The 14,537-nt window shown below is 50.9% G+C and overlaps 2 protein-coding genes and 1 pseudogene across 2 annotated transcripts in view; 1 reads left to right on the forward strand and 2 right to left on the reverse strand.

The window, feature by feature from the left end:
* Positions 1-8,550, forward strand: part of Nhsl3 (NHS like 3) — a 29,804-nt gene extending 21,254 nt beyond the window's left edge. Inside the window, exons 2-7 of the mRNA XM_026406849.2 lie at positions 1,630-1,800; positions 1,883-1,938; positions 2,212-2,335; positions 3,180-3,296; positions 3,388-5,940; positions 6,382-8,550. Coding sequence (XP_026262634.2) covers positions 1,630-1,800; positions 1,883-1,938; positions 2,212-2,335; positions 3,180-3,296; positions 3,388-5,940; positions 6,382-6,404 — 3,044 coding nt within the window. The 3' untranslated portion in view covers positions 6,405-8,550. The remainder of the gene's footprint in view (positions 1-1,629; positions 1,801-1,882; positions 1,939-2,211; positions 2,336-3,179; positions 3,297-3,387; positions 5,941-6,381) is intronic.
* LOC113195369 (small nucleolar RNA U13) lies at positions 8,526-8,640 on the reverse strand (annotated as a pseudogene).
* A 247-nt stretch (positions 8,641-8,887) lies between these two features.
* The window catches only part of Yars1 (tyrosyl-tRNA synthetase 1), a 30,633-nt gene continuing 24,983 nt past the window's right edge, over positions 8,888-14,537 (reverse strand). Inside the window, exons 10-13 of the mRNA XM_026406801.2 lie at positions 13,913-14,010; positions 12,830-13,023; positions 12,161-12,302; positions 8,888-9,739 (exon numbers count right to left, since the gene is read on the reverse strand). Coding sequence (XP_026262586.2) covers positions 9,629-9,739; positions 12,161-12,302; positions 12,830-13,023; positions 13,913-14,010 — 545 coding nt within the window. The 3' untranslated portion in view covers positions 8,888-9,628. The remainder of the gene's footprint in view (positions 9,740-12,160; positions 12,303-12,829; positions 13,024-13,912; positions 14,011-14,537) is intronic.

Genomic DNA, 14,537 nt, shown 5'->3' on the forward strand with positions numbered 1-14,537 from the left:
ACTGCCTTCCTGCAAGGGTACCCATAATTTACTGGGTGCAGCCTCCAACTAGTTCAGAGTGAGGGGACAGCCCCCTTTGGAGTCATCCCAAAGGTAGGGGAGTATGGGATGTGGGGAGCTGCAGAGAAAAGTGCCACTGGAAGTTGTGGAACCATGTTTAGAGGCCTGGGGGTTTGGAGGAAGGGACTTATACCCATTCTTTCTCCTAGTAGCTAGGCTTTCAGGCCTGGATTCAGACTGTAGGGGCCACAGCTTCTTGGACTTTTGGAAACCAGGGGTTCTCAGTCTGAGTGTGATCCAGGAGTTCCCTCTGGGAACTTGGATTTAGTTCTATCTGATTGACTCCCATTTGCTGGGTGACCTTAGGCGAGGCCTTTCACCTTTGAACCCTTTTCCCCACTTGTAAAATGAGGGTCTGAGGGAGATATCCACTACCTGCTGGGGTACCTCCTACCTCTGACCTCCTGGCTTTCCTGGGGCAGGAGCCCTGGCCCTTTGAAGAGTAGGCTGAGGAAGGGTGAATGGCAGGTATCTGAATGGGCCACCCTGTTCCTGGGGTGTGTCCCTTTAAAGGCCTTGTTTTGTTCCTGCCCCTCTACAAGGTACTGCCAAGGTCACATGACCCTCCACTGCTTTTGCTTATGTTGTGGGTTTCATTTAAAGAGGGGCTAGGGCTGCAAAGTGCTGACACAGCTCCCCCATCCCCAGGATTAGATGACCAGCCTCCTTGTGGGTGGAGCCTGAAACAGGATCTTCTGTAATGGATCCCTGGCTCCATGCATCAGGGGCCTGGGCTAGGGCCTCCATACCTGGGACTCTTCTCCCTGGAGAGGTTGAACTCTCTTGACTGGGGATAGGAGTGCCTGGGTCTCTTTTCTCCCCTTCCCTATCCATTCTTCTGCGAAGGGGTAGTCCTATGGGTGAGTAGGGGGCCCAGGAGATTATATTCTTGGCCTGTTTTTCCCTGTTCCCCAGTGTTTTCTGGGACTCTGGTTATGACCCCTTCCAGCTCCTCCTCCTCCTTGGTTTCCCATAGTATCTTCTTCCTGGACTTGGGCCAAGGCACTGTATGAAAAGGGTGGTTTGTTTTCCTTTAAAGTAGGGCTTGGGGTCTGGAGGTGAGCATTGTATTTGCTATGGGATATGTGTATACAGGGTTGTTTTGCATGGGGCCCTGAGTGACATGTGTATACACAGTTGTGTGTATACTTAGATACTGTTTACATGTGTACAGAATGGGAACTGTGGGTGTTGTGTGGATAGGTGGAGGCTGGGTGTGGATACTTATATGGGTTCATACTTGGGTGCTGTTTGTATGAAACTTGTGTGCATAGACAGTGAGTCTCTGTGTCCTGTGCGACGTGCCTTGTGTGTCCATTTGTGTGATGTGAGTACTCAGATATATGCACCTTTGGGCATAGTTTGTGTATGTATTTGGGGGCTGTGTGTATTGAGTGTTTACCCCAGTATTATGGGTTGTATGTCTGCACTGGGGAAAATGGGTATTTGCATGTGTGTGTAGGGACCATGGGCAGTCTGGGGACTGGGGTGTCTTTGTCATGGTACCTATGCATTTTGAGGACCCACATGCCTTTGGGTCTTACCTCCCTTCCTCCTCCATCCCACTAGGTTCTGCCAAGGCTGAGAGTGACAAACGTCAGAGTGCAGGGCCTGGCCAGGGGCTAGGGTCTGTAGTGGATGAGCACCAGGACAATGTCTTCTTCCCAAGTGGGCGACCGCCTCACCTGGAAGAGCTGCACACACAGGCCCAGGAGGGGCTCCGCTCCCTACAGCACCAAGGTAGCCCTTCTCACCCTCCCTCTACTCTCTCAGCTCCTGAGGTCAGGAGCCTAGCCCAACACTCTCTTCTGGTGTCTTCCAGAAAAACAGAAACTGAACAAGGGTGGCTGGGACCATGGAGACACCCAGAGCATCCAGGTGAGCCCTGCCCCTAGCTCAGTCCTGACTGCTCTTCCCTCCTTTCTTGACCTGTGGCAAGCATGGCTTTAGACTTTCTGGGTCTTTTTCCTTCCTGTATCTCAAAGGGCTGGACTGACTGACCCTTCTGGGCTAGTGTGGGCTTGCTCCAGTGATGCTGGCTCTGTGCTGGGTGACCCTTGGGGGGGGGGGTTCTGTAAATCAAAAGTTCCATTGAGGCGTTCTGAGCAGGCAGCTCACAGAGGCCAGGGACTAATCTTCTTCTCCCTACAGTCCTCCCGGACTGCGCCAGATGAAGACAGCATCTCCTTCTGCAGCCAGACCACATCCTACACAGCTGAGAGCTCCACGGCAGAGGATGCACTCTCCATCCGCTCAGAGATGATCCAGCGCAAAGGTGTCTCCTCACTGGCCAGAATTCCTGGGCAGGGGAGAGGGGTGATGGGCACCATCTTGTTTTGGCACCTGCAACTTCCCTTTCTCCTCCTAATTGTGTCTTCTCAGGCTTTGTGATTCAGTTAATTCAGGAGACAGTACACTGTGTCCTCTTGGAGAGAGGTCTAGGGATTGAACCCAGGCCTTTGAGTATGCTAGCCAATTGCTCTATCACTGAGCCACTGAGCCTTGTCCCCAGCCCCAAGCAAATGAATCTTAACTGTAAAATTAAGAGTTGGGGTTGGGCCTGGTGGTGCATGCCTGTAATCACAGCAGCTTGGGGAGACTGAGGCAGCAATTTATTGAGGGCCTAAGCAACTTGTTGAGACCCTGTCTTAAAAAAAGGGCTGGGGATGTGGCTCAGTGGTTAAGTGCCCCTGGGTTCAATCTGTAGTACCCTCCGCCCCCTCAAAAAAAAGGTGGAAATTTGGGTTTTGGCTTGATTTTGCTAACTGAGCAGCCATGTGACCTTAGGCAAATCCTTAACATCCCTGAACTTACGTTTGATGTTTTATAAAAATCAATAGATAATAATAGCATTCACCTTATTGGAATGAATGCTGAACATTAGCATGTGGACATAATAATGTGTTCACTAAATAAGTACTCACTAAATGGCAATAATCATTTTGACTTAGCCTTCCATAGTCTTATAGAAAAGAAGCTTCTAGTTTTACCCATATCTATTTGACTGCAGAAATCTTTTATCCCAAGGCTATTACTAGCACTTCACAAAAGTAGTGCTCTGCAGGACATGTGGAGACCTTCTGCTCTAACGGTTTTTTTCCCCCTGAATTGGCCCTCAGGCTCCACTTTCCGGCCCCATGACTCATTTCCCAAATCTTCTGGACGGTCAGGGAGGCGTCGGCGGGAGCGTCGGAGCACCGTGCTGGGTCTGCCTCAGCATGTGCAGAAGGAACTTGGTGAGCCCTGGGTTTAGGTGGGAAGTGGTTGTGGGTGGGGAGCCGGCCAGCCCCTCTTTGCTGACTGCCACCTGCTCCTCATCCATTCTAGGCCTGCGGAATGAGCGTGAGGCACCAGGTACTCCTCGGCCTCCTGGTCCACGGGATGCTGTCCGAATCCCCACGGTAGACGGTCGCCCAGCTGGCATGGCCTTAGGGACTGGGGTCCGAGTATCTCTGCAGGCACTGGAGGCAGAGGCAGAGGCAGAGGCTGATGCTGATGCTGATGCTGATACAGAGGCCGTGTTGCAGCGCCACATTGACCGCGTCTACCGGGATGATACCCTTGTTGGTCGGTCCTCAGGGGCCCGGCCCCCTCCGTTGACCCGGCCCATGTCTCTAGCAGTTCCTGGACTGACAGGAGGGGCAGGGCCTCCAGAGCCTTTGAGTCCAGCCATGTCCATCTCGCCCCAGGCTACCTACTTGTCAAAGCTGATCCCACACGCTGTGCTGCCACCCACTGTGGACGTGGTAGCCCTGGGCCGCTGCAGCCTGCGCACGTTGAGCCGCTGCAGCCTGCTCTCTGCTAGCCCGGCCTCCGTCCGCTCCCTGGGTCGCTTTTCCTCTGTCTCCAGCCCCCAGCCCCGCAGCCGCCATCCTTCCTCTTCCAGTGATACCTGGAGCCACTCTCAGTCTTCTGAGACTGTTGTATCTGACGGTTCCACCCTCTCCTCAAAGGGGGGTTCTGAGGGTCAGCCAGAGGGCTCTGTGGCCAGCAGTAGCATGGCACCAGCTCCCCAGGGGGGCAGTGGGAGGGGTTCCCCTAGTGGGGGCAGCACTGCCGAGGCCTCAGACACAGTCAGCATTCGGAGCAGCGGGCAGTTGTCTGGCCGGAGTGTTTCCCTGCGGAAGCTGAAACGGCCTCCTCCACCTCCTCGCCGGACCTACTCCCTCCATCAGCGGGGCTCCGAGGCACCCGATGGGCCCTTAGGGTTGCCACCTAAGCCTGAGCGGAAGCAGCAGCCGCAGCTTCCCCGGCCACCCACCACAGGTGGGTCAGAAGGGGTGGGTGCAGCACCTTGTCCACCCACCTCGGCAGGTAGTAGCTGGGTGCCTGGCTTGTCTCCTGGTGGCACCCGGCACCCCCCACGATCCCCAGAACGGACACTTTCACCCTCCAGTGGATACTCGAGCCAAAGTGGTACCCCGACCCTACCTCCCAAGGGTCTGGCAGGTGCCCCTGCTTCCCCAGGCAAGGCCCAGCCTCCTAAACCAGAGAGGGTCACTTCCCTTCAGTCTCCTGGTGTCTCTGTCTCCTCTTCCCTCACATCTCTGTGCTCCTCCTCCTCTGATCCTACTCCCTCAGACCGCTCTGGTCCACACATGTCCATCCCCCCGAGTGATAGGTTTGTCATACCTCCTCACCCCAAGGTGCCTGCCCCCTTCTCTCCTCCTCCTCCTTCTAAGCCCAAGAGCCTTAAAAAAGCTGCTCCTACTTTGGCCACTCCTGCTGTGGTTCCTGGGCCTGTCTCTACCACTGATACTAGTCCTGAGTCTCTTCCCACTCCCCAGATATCTCTGGTCCCACCCCAGGAGTCTCCTGTTGTCTCCAAAGATCAGTCACCCCCACCATCCCCACCCCCATCTTACCATCCACCCCCCCCACCTAGTAAGAAACTAGAGGTGGTTGAGGAGGCCCCAACTGCCCTAGAGACTGAGGAGCCCCCCCCAGACCCCAACTGGCCCCCACCCCCACCCCCTACACCTGAGGAGCAGGATCTGTCCATGGCTGACTTCCCCCCACCTGAGGAGGCCTTTTTCTCTGTGGCTAGCCCTGAGTCTGCAGTAGCCCCCGGGCCTGTCAGCTCCCTGGCTGCCTCCCAGAGCCAGCCCCAGGGGACCCCAGACCCTCCTCCAGCCCCACCAGCCCCACCTGCAACTAGTTCTGTCCCGGAGCTGGTCAGACTCCCCCGGAAGGAGCCAGTAGGCTGCAACAAGAGCAATGGGGCTTCCAGGGACGAAGCTGGTGTGCCCCTGGTCACCCCTTCGCTCCTGCAGATGGTGCGGCTGCGCTCTGTGGTCGCTCCCACAGGTGCTCCAGCTTCTGCATCAGGGCTATCAGCCCCCCAGAAGCCGCTGCGAAGGGCCCTGTCAGGTCGGGCTAGCCCTGTGCCTGTCCCCTCTTCCGGGCTCCATGCTGCCGTCCTACTCAAGGCCTCCAGCCTGGCTGCCAGTGAGGGCCTTGGAAGTGCCCAGCCCAATGGACCACCGGAGGCCCGGCCACAGTCTCCCCAGTCTCCTGCCTCAACAGCCAGCTTCATCTTCTCCAAGGGCACTAAGAAGCTACAGCTTGAACGGCCAGTGTCCCCTGAGGCCCAGGCTGACCTCCAGCGGAATCTGGTGGCTGAACTTAGGAGCATTTCGGAGCAGCGGCCATCCCAGTCCCTGAAGAAGCCACCGAAGGCTCCCCCACCTGTGGCCCGCAAGCCCTCTGTGGGAGTCCCCTTACCTGCTTCTCCCAGTTTTCCTCGGGCTGAACCTATAACTGTTCCTCCTACCAATGGGCTCCCTCATGCTGAGGACAGGACTAAGGGGGAGCTGGCAGAGAACGGAGACATTGTGCAGCTGGTGGGCCCAGAGGAGAAGATGGGTCCCCCAGACTCAGGTATAGTGCGCAGTGGTGGGTGTGGGTCCTGTCACTGATGGTAGGAAATAAATATTTGAAGTCCTACCACTGGGCATTTGCTTTTGGGTCCTTGAGATGGTTAATTTTTACAACAAAAGGGAACAAAACAAAAATAACTGGATTTAGGAGGCCTGGGACAGGTGAATTGTCACTCGAACTACAGGAAAAGGAACATGGGGGTGGGGCTTTGACCTCAGACCTACCAGGTGTATTCCAACCTTATCATTTTGTCTTATCCTACTGCTATGAAGTGTGGGACAGTGACACCTACTTTACAGTGTCTGAGTCAAGTTTCCAGCTGCTGTCACTGGTGTCTGTCAAGTGAGAGTTTAGGGAAAGGCTGGGTGAAAGTGTGTTTGGGCTCTCAGTGTCTGAACCAAACTGGGCACCCCTTACTGAATGTTCCTTTTTCTCTCACAGACCCACAGAAAGAGCTGGTCTGACCATGCACTGGCACTGCTGACCCATCCCAGGAATACAATCTCTCAGGGACCTGAGCAGCTCCAAGGACGAGAGGACAGCAGACACAACCTAAGAGAGGACGCCTGCAGCCTTAACCTCCACAGCCTTCGATATTTATGCAAGCCTGGTGTCGCCCGTCCTCCAGATCACCCAGCTCTCATGCCTTTCCCCTCAAAGGACTCGCCTCCAGCAGCTGTCCCTTCAGCCTTGGCCTTAGCCTCATCATGAAGGAGGTAGCTGGTGGGAGTGGGTGACTGCGCCCCCTGCTGGCCCTGAGGCCACAGAGAAGGGAGCAGAACACTTCATGTGTTCCCCCCCCCCCCAAGTCCAAATCATGCACATATTGTAGTCCAGAATCAAAGCACTTTTGTGAAGTGGCTGCATGTCCATCCTCCAGGGCTTGTGAAGCCACGTTCCAAGGGTCTGTTTACATGGTGGCAGCATCAATCCCTGGGTACCAGCCCAGAGCTGGGACCAAACTGTCCCTCCTCCCCAATCCAGTTCGCTCTTTTCTTAGTTCTTGGAGGTGGGCAAGTCACATTCCCAAAGGCTCCTCGAGGCTGGGGGCAGGAATGGGGCTGTGGAATTCCAAAGCACAAAAGGTGCAGTGGGGGTAGCCTTCCTGTGCCTCAGTTTACCACCAACCTCCTGCCTTCCAGCTCTGCCAGGTGCTTCATGCAGGGGACAAGAATTAGGGGACTCCCAGGCTCTAAATGGGTGTGGGGAGGAAGGAGAGGGCAGGTTTGCAGGCTCTGTCCTCACAAGCAAATCACAATAGCAGGTCATCTCAGCAGGTCCTTGGCATGCCAGGCATCTGCCCCTTGTTTGATTGATCCAGCAGGCACAGTTTCAGAGGCAGGGCCCATGGGCTGTGTCCTTTTCAGCTTCACAAGGAGTACTGAGACAGGAGGGGAGATCTGGCAGGGGAGCTTATTTGGGCAGCAGCCCAGGTCTGGCCCTTGCACCTTATTTTCTGACCTTTCTCTACTCTTTGGTGCATGTCCTTCCTGCCATTCAGTATGGGTGATTCCACAGGGGGAGCTGATTTTGAGTGGCAAGAATGGGAAGCCAGAGGTGCAGTCTTACTCCAAAACCTTCCCTTATCAGAGGGAGCTGGGTGGCTCTTCCTACATGTCAGCCTCTGCTACTGATCACTCCTCCAGGAGTTTTAATGACCTTTCTGTTTTTAGCTTGTGTGATCTATCTAGGTCAGGTGGCTTCCTCATTGGTCCCCTTGGCTCTACAGGGGTGCCTCCAGTACCTTCGCGCGCACAGCCGTGTGGCTGCTCCCCAGGGCCATCCCTTCTTGATCCTCTTTTCTCAGCAGTGACTCAGCCTTGAGCCTGGCAAGGAACCTTTTAGCTTCTCCACTACTACAGACAGTGACACACTGGCCCATGCCTCCTACCCCTGGGAATGGGGGTGTGTGGGCCTGGGTTCCTCTGGCTGCTGCTCTGGGGTTTCTTTGGTTTGCCACTGTTGTCTTCTCTCAGTGGCTACAAACCAACATCTTTCCCTTGCCTCATGGATAATGGGGAGCTGTTGCTGGTATATGTTGCACCTGTCCAGTGAGTAGGGGAAGGCAATCAGTAAGTACTCTTCTGCTTGGAGCTTCTGATCCACCCCACCCCAGGACCCAGAACCCAGGAGCAGTCAAAGCCCCATGAAACTAGGCCTTCAGAACTGCTGGAGGTGGAGGGAGCCTGACTCCTCTTTATTCCCATGTTACTGGAGCTCTTATCCTCAGTTGGGATTTTCTGAGCTTGTTCCCCCACCTGGTGGACCAGAGCACAAAGGAGAGGGGGGAATCCAGAAGAGGCAACTCTCCTTTGTTCTCTGAGGTGAATGAGCTTGACCTTGTGCAAATGGAGAGACCAAAAGCCTCTGATTTTTAATTTGCATAAAAATGTTAGAAGAGAGAAGTATATATATATATATATATTTCTTTAAATTTTCGAGTCTTTGATATGTCTATACAAACAATCCATTCCCTCTGCCCTGAAGCTTGAGGGGTGAAAAAGCTCTGTGTTTCATTTAAAAGGTGTTAATTAATTAATTAAATGATTGAAACTTGGCTGTGACTGCTGCTTCCCGACCCTCCACATCAAATGGGCAATATGTTCTCAATGGCTAACACTGGTAACTAGGTGTGAGGAAAGCTCTCCTGACACACTAGTGTGAAAACTCAGTCACCACACTAATCAACCACAAAAGGATTTGGCTGCTGCTGCTGCTGAATGGGGGTGGAGCAGGGCAGGGCAGTGGTCTCTGCCAATATTTAGAAGGGAAAATGTTCTGCTTGCTGCGCTTAGCACTACCAAAGGGAAACCAAAGGTATCTGCCATCCACCAGTTCCCCCAACTGTCCCATCACAATGCCAAACTTACAAGATACAAGCAACCCCAGGCTGGGAGACGGACCCAGCAGCTGCTTCACACTTACAGACAGTCCCCATCCAGATAGACATGTTCAGACCATTTTATTTGAATTTGACAGTGATGATTAGTGATTCGATTTTCTCGCCTTATAGAGAAAAGACCTCACCCTCTCTGAAGACACACACCATGCCATCCATGCTAACTAACAACACAGCTGGTTTAGGGAGTGTCTCAGTCTGGCTGGATCAAGGGAAATTCCAGGAGCCCTGGGGCAGGCCCTGTCTCCCACCAACACCAAGCCCCAGTGTAGGCAGGCAGTGTGAAAGCTGCCAACCACTTGATAGACCACTAGGTTCTCCCTTCTCTTTGCTTTTCAAATCCCACAATTTCCTGTTGGGGAAGAAACTGTAATTAGCCCAGTCCAGGCACCAGATTCCAGCTAGAGGCACAGCTGCTGGGATAACTCCAAAAAACCTGGGAACCAATGTTTTTCTAATTACAAGGATTGTGGCATAAACTTTTTCTGAGTTATATTGAAACCAGAATTCTTGAGTCAGCTGCCAAAGGAAGCTGGTAAAACTGGGTTCCCTACCGCTGCCTAGCCCCACTTACCACCCGGGGGCAGGGGGGTGTTTCAGTCTCACTGTACCAGATGGGAGGAGTCCAGATTCTGGGGAGGTATGCTGCCCCTTACCCAGTTTTGCACCTAAGAGAGTCCAAGACCTGCTGCTTCAATGTCCTTAGAGATGGGCAAACAGGTGACAAATGGAACAAACTGAGACAGCAGAAGACTCAGGACGGTGGAAGCAGGGAAGATGCTGGGCTGGCTAGCTGATATTCCCTCCTTTCAGTGTTTTACAGGAAATGTTTCCCAGCTTGGTCATGAAGTTGGTTTGCTTCCACTGTGCAATGCACTCATCAGAAATCTTAAAGTCAATCTGATTAAGATAGAGGAAAAAAAAGTTGTTAACAGTGGTGGTTGAGATCCCAAGGAAACTTACACTACTCTAGTGTAACCTGGCTCAGCTTTTCTAAGAATAATTTGTCAAAGCTTCCATGTTCATATCTTTTGTCTCAGGTAAGTTCATTTTAGAGATTTAGTTTAAGAAAATAATCATGAAAAATTAAGTACAAAGATCTCTGTATAAGACATCCAGCATATGGGGCTGGGGATGTGGCTCAAGCGGTAGCGTGCTCGCCTGGCATGCGTGCTGCCCGGGTTCGATCCTCAGCACCACATACAAACAAAGATGTTGTGTCTGCCAAAAAATAAATAAATATTAAAAAAATTCTCTCTCTCTCTCTCTCACTCTTTCTTTAAAAAAAAAAAAAAAAAAAAGACATCCAGCATAACATTCTTTTTGTGTGTGTGGTGTGGTGTTGGGGATAGAACCCAGTGCCTCATGCATCCTCTACCACTGACTGACAACCCAGCCCACTGTAACATTCTAATAGTGAAACAATGAGAACACCCTCAATGGCTAGTAAAGTCTTAAATTAGATTATGATAATTGTCATAAACTGCTGTGTAGTGTGACCTCAGTATTTAAGATATAGAAAGTCTGGGAGCATAAAGTAGAAAAAAAATTCAGTACTGGGGATTGAACCATAGACTTTTACCACTCAGCTATATCCCTATTATCCCAGACTTTTTTTTTTTTTTTTTCCTTTTTCATTTTGAGACACAGTCTTGCTAAACAGCCATGGCTAGCCTGGAACTTGGGATCCTCCTGCTTCAGCCTCTGAAGTCACTGGGATTATAGGTGTGTGCCACCACATCTGACTAAAACAGAAAACTTTCAGTATGAATCAAACTGTAAATCCATTTTATGCAGAGCAAAGGACCAAAAGGAAATAATAATTTCATTTTTTTAGTTTCTCTTTGGCAGGACTATGGATATCTTATCTTGATTATTTATTTTATAATACTTGAGATTGAACCTAGGCTTCTGGGCTGGGGATGTGGCTCAAGCGGTAGCGCACTCGCCTAGCATGCGTGCGGCCCCGGGTTCGATCCTCAGCACCACATACAAACTAAGATGTTGTGTCCGCCAAATACTAAAAAATAAATATTAAAATTCTCTCTCTCTCCCTCTCTCTCTTTCTTTAAAAAAAAAAAAAAATGAACCTAGGCTTCTTTACCACGGGGCTACATCTGTAGCCATTTTAAATTTTGAAACGGTCTCACTAAGTTGCTGAGGCTGGCCTTGAACTTGCAACTCTCCTGCCTTAGCCTGCAAGACACTGGGATTCAGGCATGCACCATGGTGTCTGGCTGGATATTTTATTTTCTTCATTACCCCCATCTATATTTTAGACCTTTTCTACTATGAAAATTTTATTTTATAGCCAGAAAAAAAATAAGTGATTCATAGTCACCATAAAAACCCATTTGCTACATACAGGAGACACACACTGTTTAAACACCTCCAGAAGCATTTTGAGGAAACAGGTATTGAAAAAGGCACACGGAGGTGTTAGTTCCATGAGAGGCAATTTTTGCTGTTTTGTTCAGTGATATAGCCCAAGCTCCTAGAATAGTGCCTGATACATATTATGGATTTGACATTTGCTAAATGAGTGAATGAATGAATTCAGAGATCACTGGGGCAGACCATATGTGAGTTAGTGTCCAGAAGGCAAGGAGAGAATGAGTATCCAAGGGTCAAGGTGGGGAGAGGGACCCTACAAGGGTTTGTTTGTTTATTTATTTATTTATTGGCACTAGGACTGAACTCAGGGATGCTTTACCACTGAGCTACATCCCCAAGCCCTTTTAATTTTTTTAAAATTTCTGACAGGGTCTCACTAAGTTGCTCAGGGTCTTGCTAAATTGCTGAGGCTGTCCTCGAACTTGTGGTCCTCCTGCTTAAGCCTTCCCAGTTACTGGGATTATAGGTGTGAGCCACCATGCCTGGCCCTAAGAGGGTTTTGATTCTGGCTCCATCTTTTACTTTTTCTTCTTCTCGTTTGTGATGGGGATGGAACCTGGGGCCTCTTGCAGGCTAGGCAAACACTCTACCACTGAGATGCAGCACCAGCCCTTGGCTCCATCACTTTTGGCTTTGGCAGATATCCTGCCAGGTAAAATGGAGATAATCTCCATCTCCTGTCACAGCCTGGAGATAAATAAGAAGTGTCTGAAGTTTCTTACATAGTGCCTCAAATAGCCTGTCAAAGCTAGGTACATGAGAGGTCCTTCTGAGACCTCCAGGCCCCTCAGACATCTCACTTACAGCAAGGTCTGGGATGAAGAAAGCCGAAGTCCCAGTTGGGACTGAGACAGCTGTGGATTCACTAACAAAGAAGAGTAGGGACAGGGCCCAGTAGCAGGCAAAAGGGAACAATGCAGCATTTACCTGTAACTTTTCGAAAACTTTCTTCTTGGGCTTAAGTTCTTCATCTGGTTGGCCCTTCTCATAGCCCTTAACAAACACTCGCTCACCAGGAGCAGAGCCTGCAGGAGGGTCCAGAGGTTCAACCAGGCGGCTTTCCCCTTCTCTGAGAAGACACACAGGACAAAGGAAGGGTGAGGCTACAGATGGCTTCCCAGGGCTGTGGAAGCCAAAGTGATCTGGGCCTTTCCAAAGGGCCCTGATGGGATTTAGAACATCTTCAAAGCCATGGCCCCAGGAGGTCCTCATTACTTTAGCACATCTTTGGACATCACCAGTTTAGATTAAATGGGGCTATTAAATTCCTATGTTAGAAGAGATAACCAAATCTGGATCTCCAGAGGAAGTATGAAATAATGCAGTAAAGACTTTACAGCCAATCAGAACCTGGTTTGAATCTTGCCTCCAGCTCTTAACTGATAGTAAGGCATGGGCAAGTGCACACCTCCATTTCTGTTTTAACAAAATTAACTTGGGTAGTGTCTCATTCATGATACTTGAATAATTCCTTCAGACATCACTTTTTTGGCATCAGTGAGGTGTGTTTTCTCAGGGCTTCCACCGGGCATCATAGGGTCCAGCTCCCCGCTCTTGGCCTCCCCAGATCCTGAGCCCCATCTGGTCCTTACTCACATGGAGGCACACAGAAGCATGCCTTGGGACTCAACTCCTCTCATCTTCTGGGGTTTCAGGTTGCACAGCACCACCACAAGCCTGTTCTGTAGTTCCTCCTTGGGCACAAATTGTACCAGGCCGCTCACCACAGTCCGTGGTTCAGCTTCCCCCACATCAATCTTCTCCACATACAGGCTGTCTGCATCTGGGTGCTGCCAGCAAGAGATAACAGGTAGGAGAGTATCCCAGTAGAGCAGATCGGGGGCCCAGTGAACTCTTGTCTCCAAAAAGGGATATCTGCTCCTTACAGAGTCCCATGGAGGGACCCTCTAGAGGTAACTATTTCCAGATCACCAGACAGCAGATAGCAGAGGCCTTGAAGGTATATTCTACTCCCAACCAAGAGGCCAAATTTGCTAAAATGAATATAATTGCTTCTGGAAGAATTTCTATCAGAGATTAAATGAACCGAACTGTTAGTGGCTATCACTATGGCACACACGCTACACCAGTGTGTCCCAAGTGACTGGGAGGTGGGAAGGTAAGTGTTGGCTTCATCATCTGAGGCAGGAGCATCAACAGTCATTTCAAGGTAGTGCGTGAAAACCAAGTCAATGCTGGGAGCAGAGGGTGGGGTGGGGGGTGTCTGGGGCATGTAGAGGTTGGAGGGAGGGTGAAAAGGTCAGGATGGTCCCTAGCAGCTGACTTCGTGACCTTCTGTCTCTGGGAAAAAGTGAATCATCTTCTCTCTACCACTGTCTGAGGGGCAGGCAATGTGGCTAATCCAAGATAAGGCTTGTAACTAGTCCAGGCAAGCTGCTACAGACAGGAAAGCCCATCAGGTCAGTTTTAACGGGTAAACAAGTTCCCTCTGACATCTGCCTCCTGCGTTCAGTTCCTGGCTATGTTTGGTTGTGTAAGGTCTAGGGGCAGCAAATGGCTATGGAAAGCCTGATGCCTGGAAGGAGACACTGGGGTTCTGACTTGCAACATGACCTCAGAGATGTTACTTGCCCTCTCTAGACCAGGTTTCTTCCAGAAGGAAACAGACAAACCTGACCCCCGTCTCTGCTTCTCTGGAATGTGGTGAAAAATGAGTACCTTCTCTACACTGATGATTTTCCCCACGCGGATATCCAGCCGGGATGGGATAACTTCCTCTGGTTCTGAATTCTTGGCAGGGCCTTTGGCAACGGCCTCTGGGAATGAGAACAACACCATGGGGTCAAGATCCACTCCCTGCTCCCATGGAAGGTCAGCTGCTAATCTCACCAGATGAGAACACAAGATTAGGCAAGATTTAGTAGAGAATCCCCAGAACCTACCCACTAACTTATGCTTTAAAACAGGGTTGGCAGTCTTTCAGAAATGACATGCCAGATTTTCATCTACTCTCTCCCTCAGTTCATAGGTTGGAAGTGAGAGGACTGTAAAGCTTTGCCACCTTTGGGTGTTTCCATTCATGCATTCCACATAGGATTTACCGAGTCTTTTCTGGAAAGGTCACATAAAATTGTCAGTGCCAATATCTCAAGTGAACGGTGGACTAAGAGCCAGAAGAAGCCAGGGAATTGGGAGATCCTAAAGATGAAGTATTTTTGTTTTTTTGGTGGAGGGTACAAGGGATTTAATTCAGGGGCACTTTACCACTGAGCTACATCCCCAGCCCTTTTTACTTTGAGACAGGGTCTCACTAAGTTGCTGAGGCAACTTGTGACCCTCCTGC

The sequence above is a fragment of the Urocitellus parryii genome, chromosome 11, assembly GCF_045843805.1.
Source record: "Urocitellus parryii isolate mUroPar1 chromosome 11, mUroPar1.hap1, whole genome shotgun sequence".
Lineage (NCBI taxonomy): Eukaryota > Metazoa > Chordata > Mammalia > Rodentia > Sciuridae > Urocitellus > Urocitellus parryii.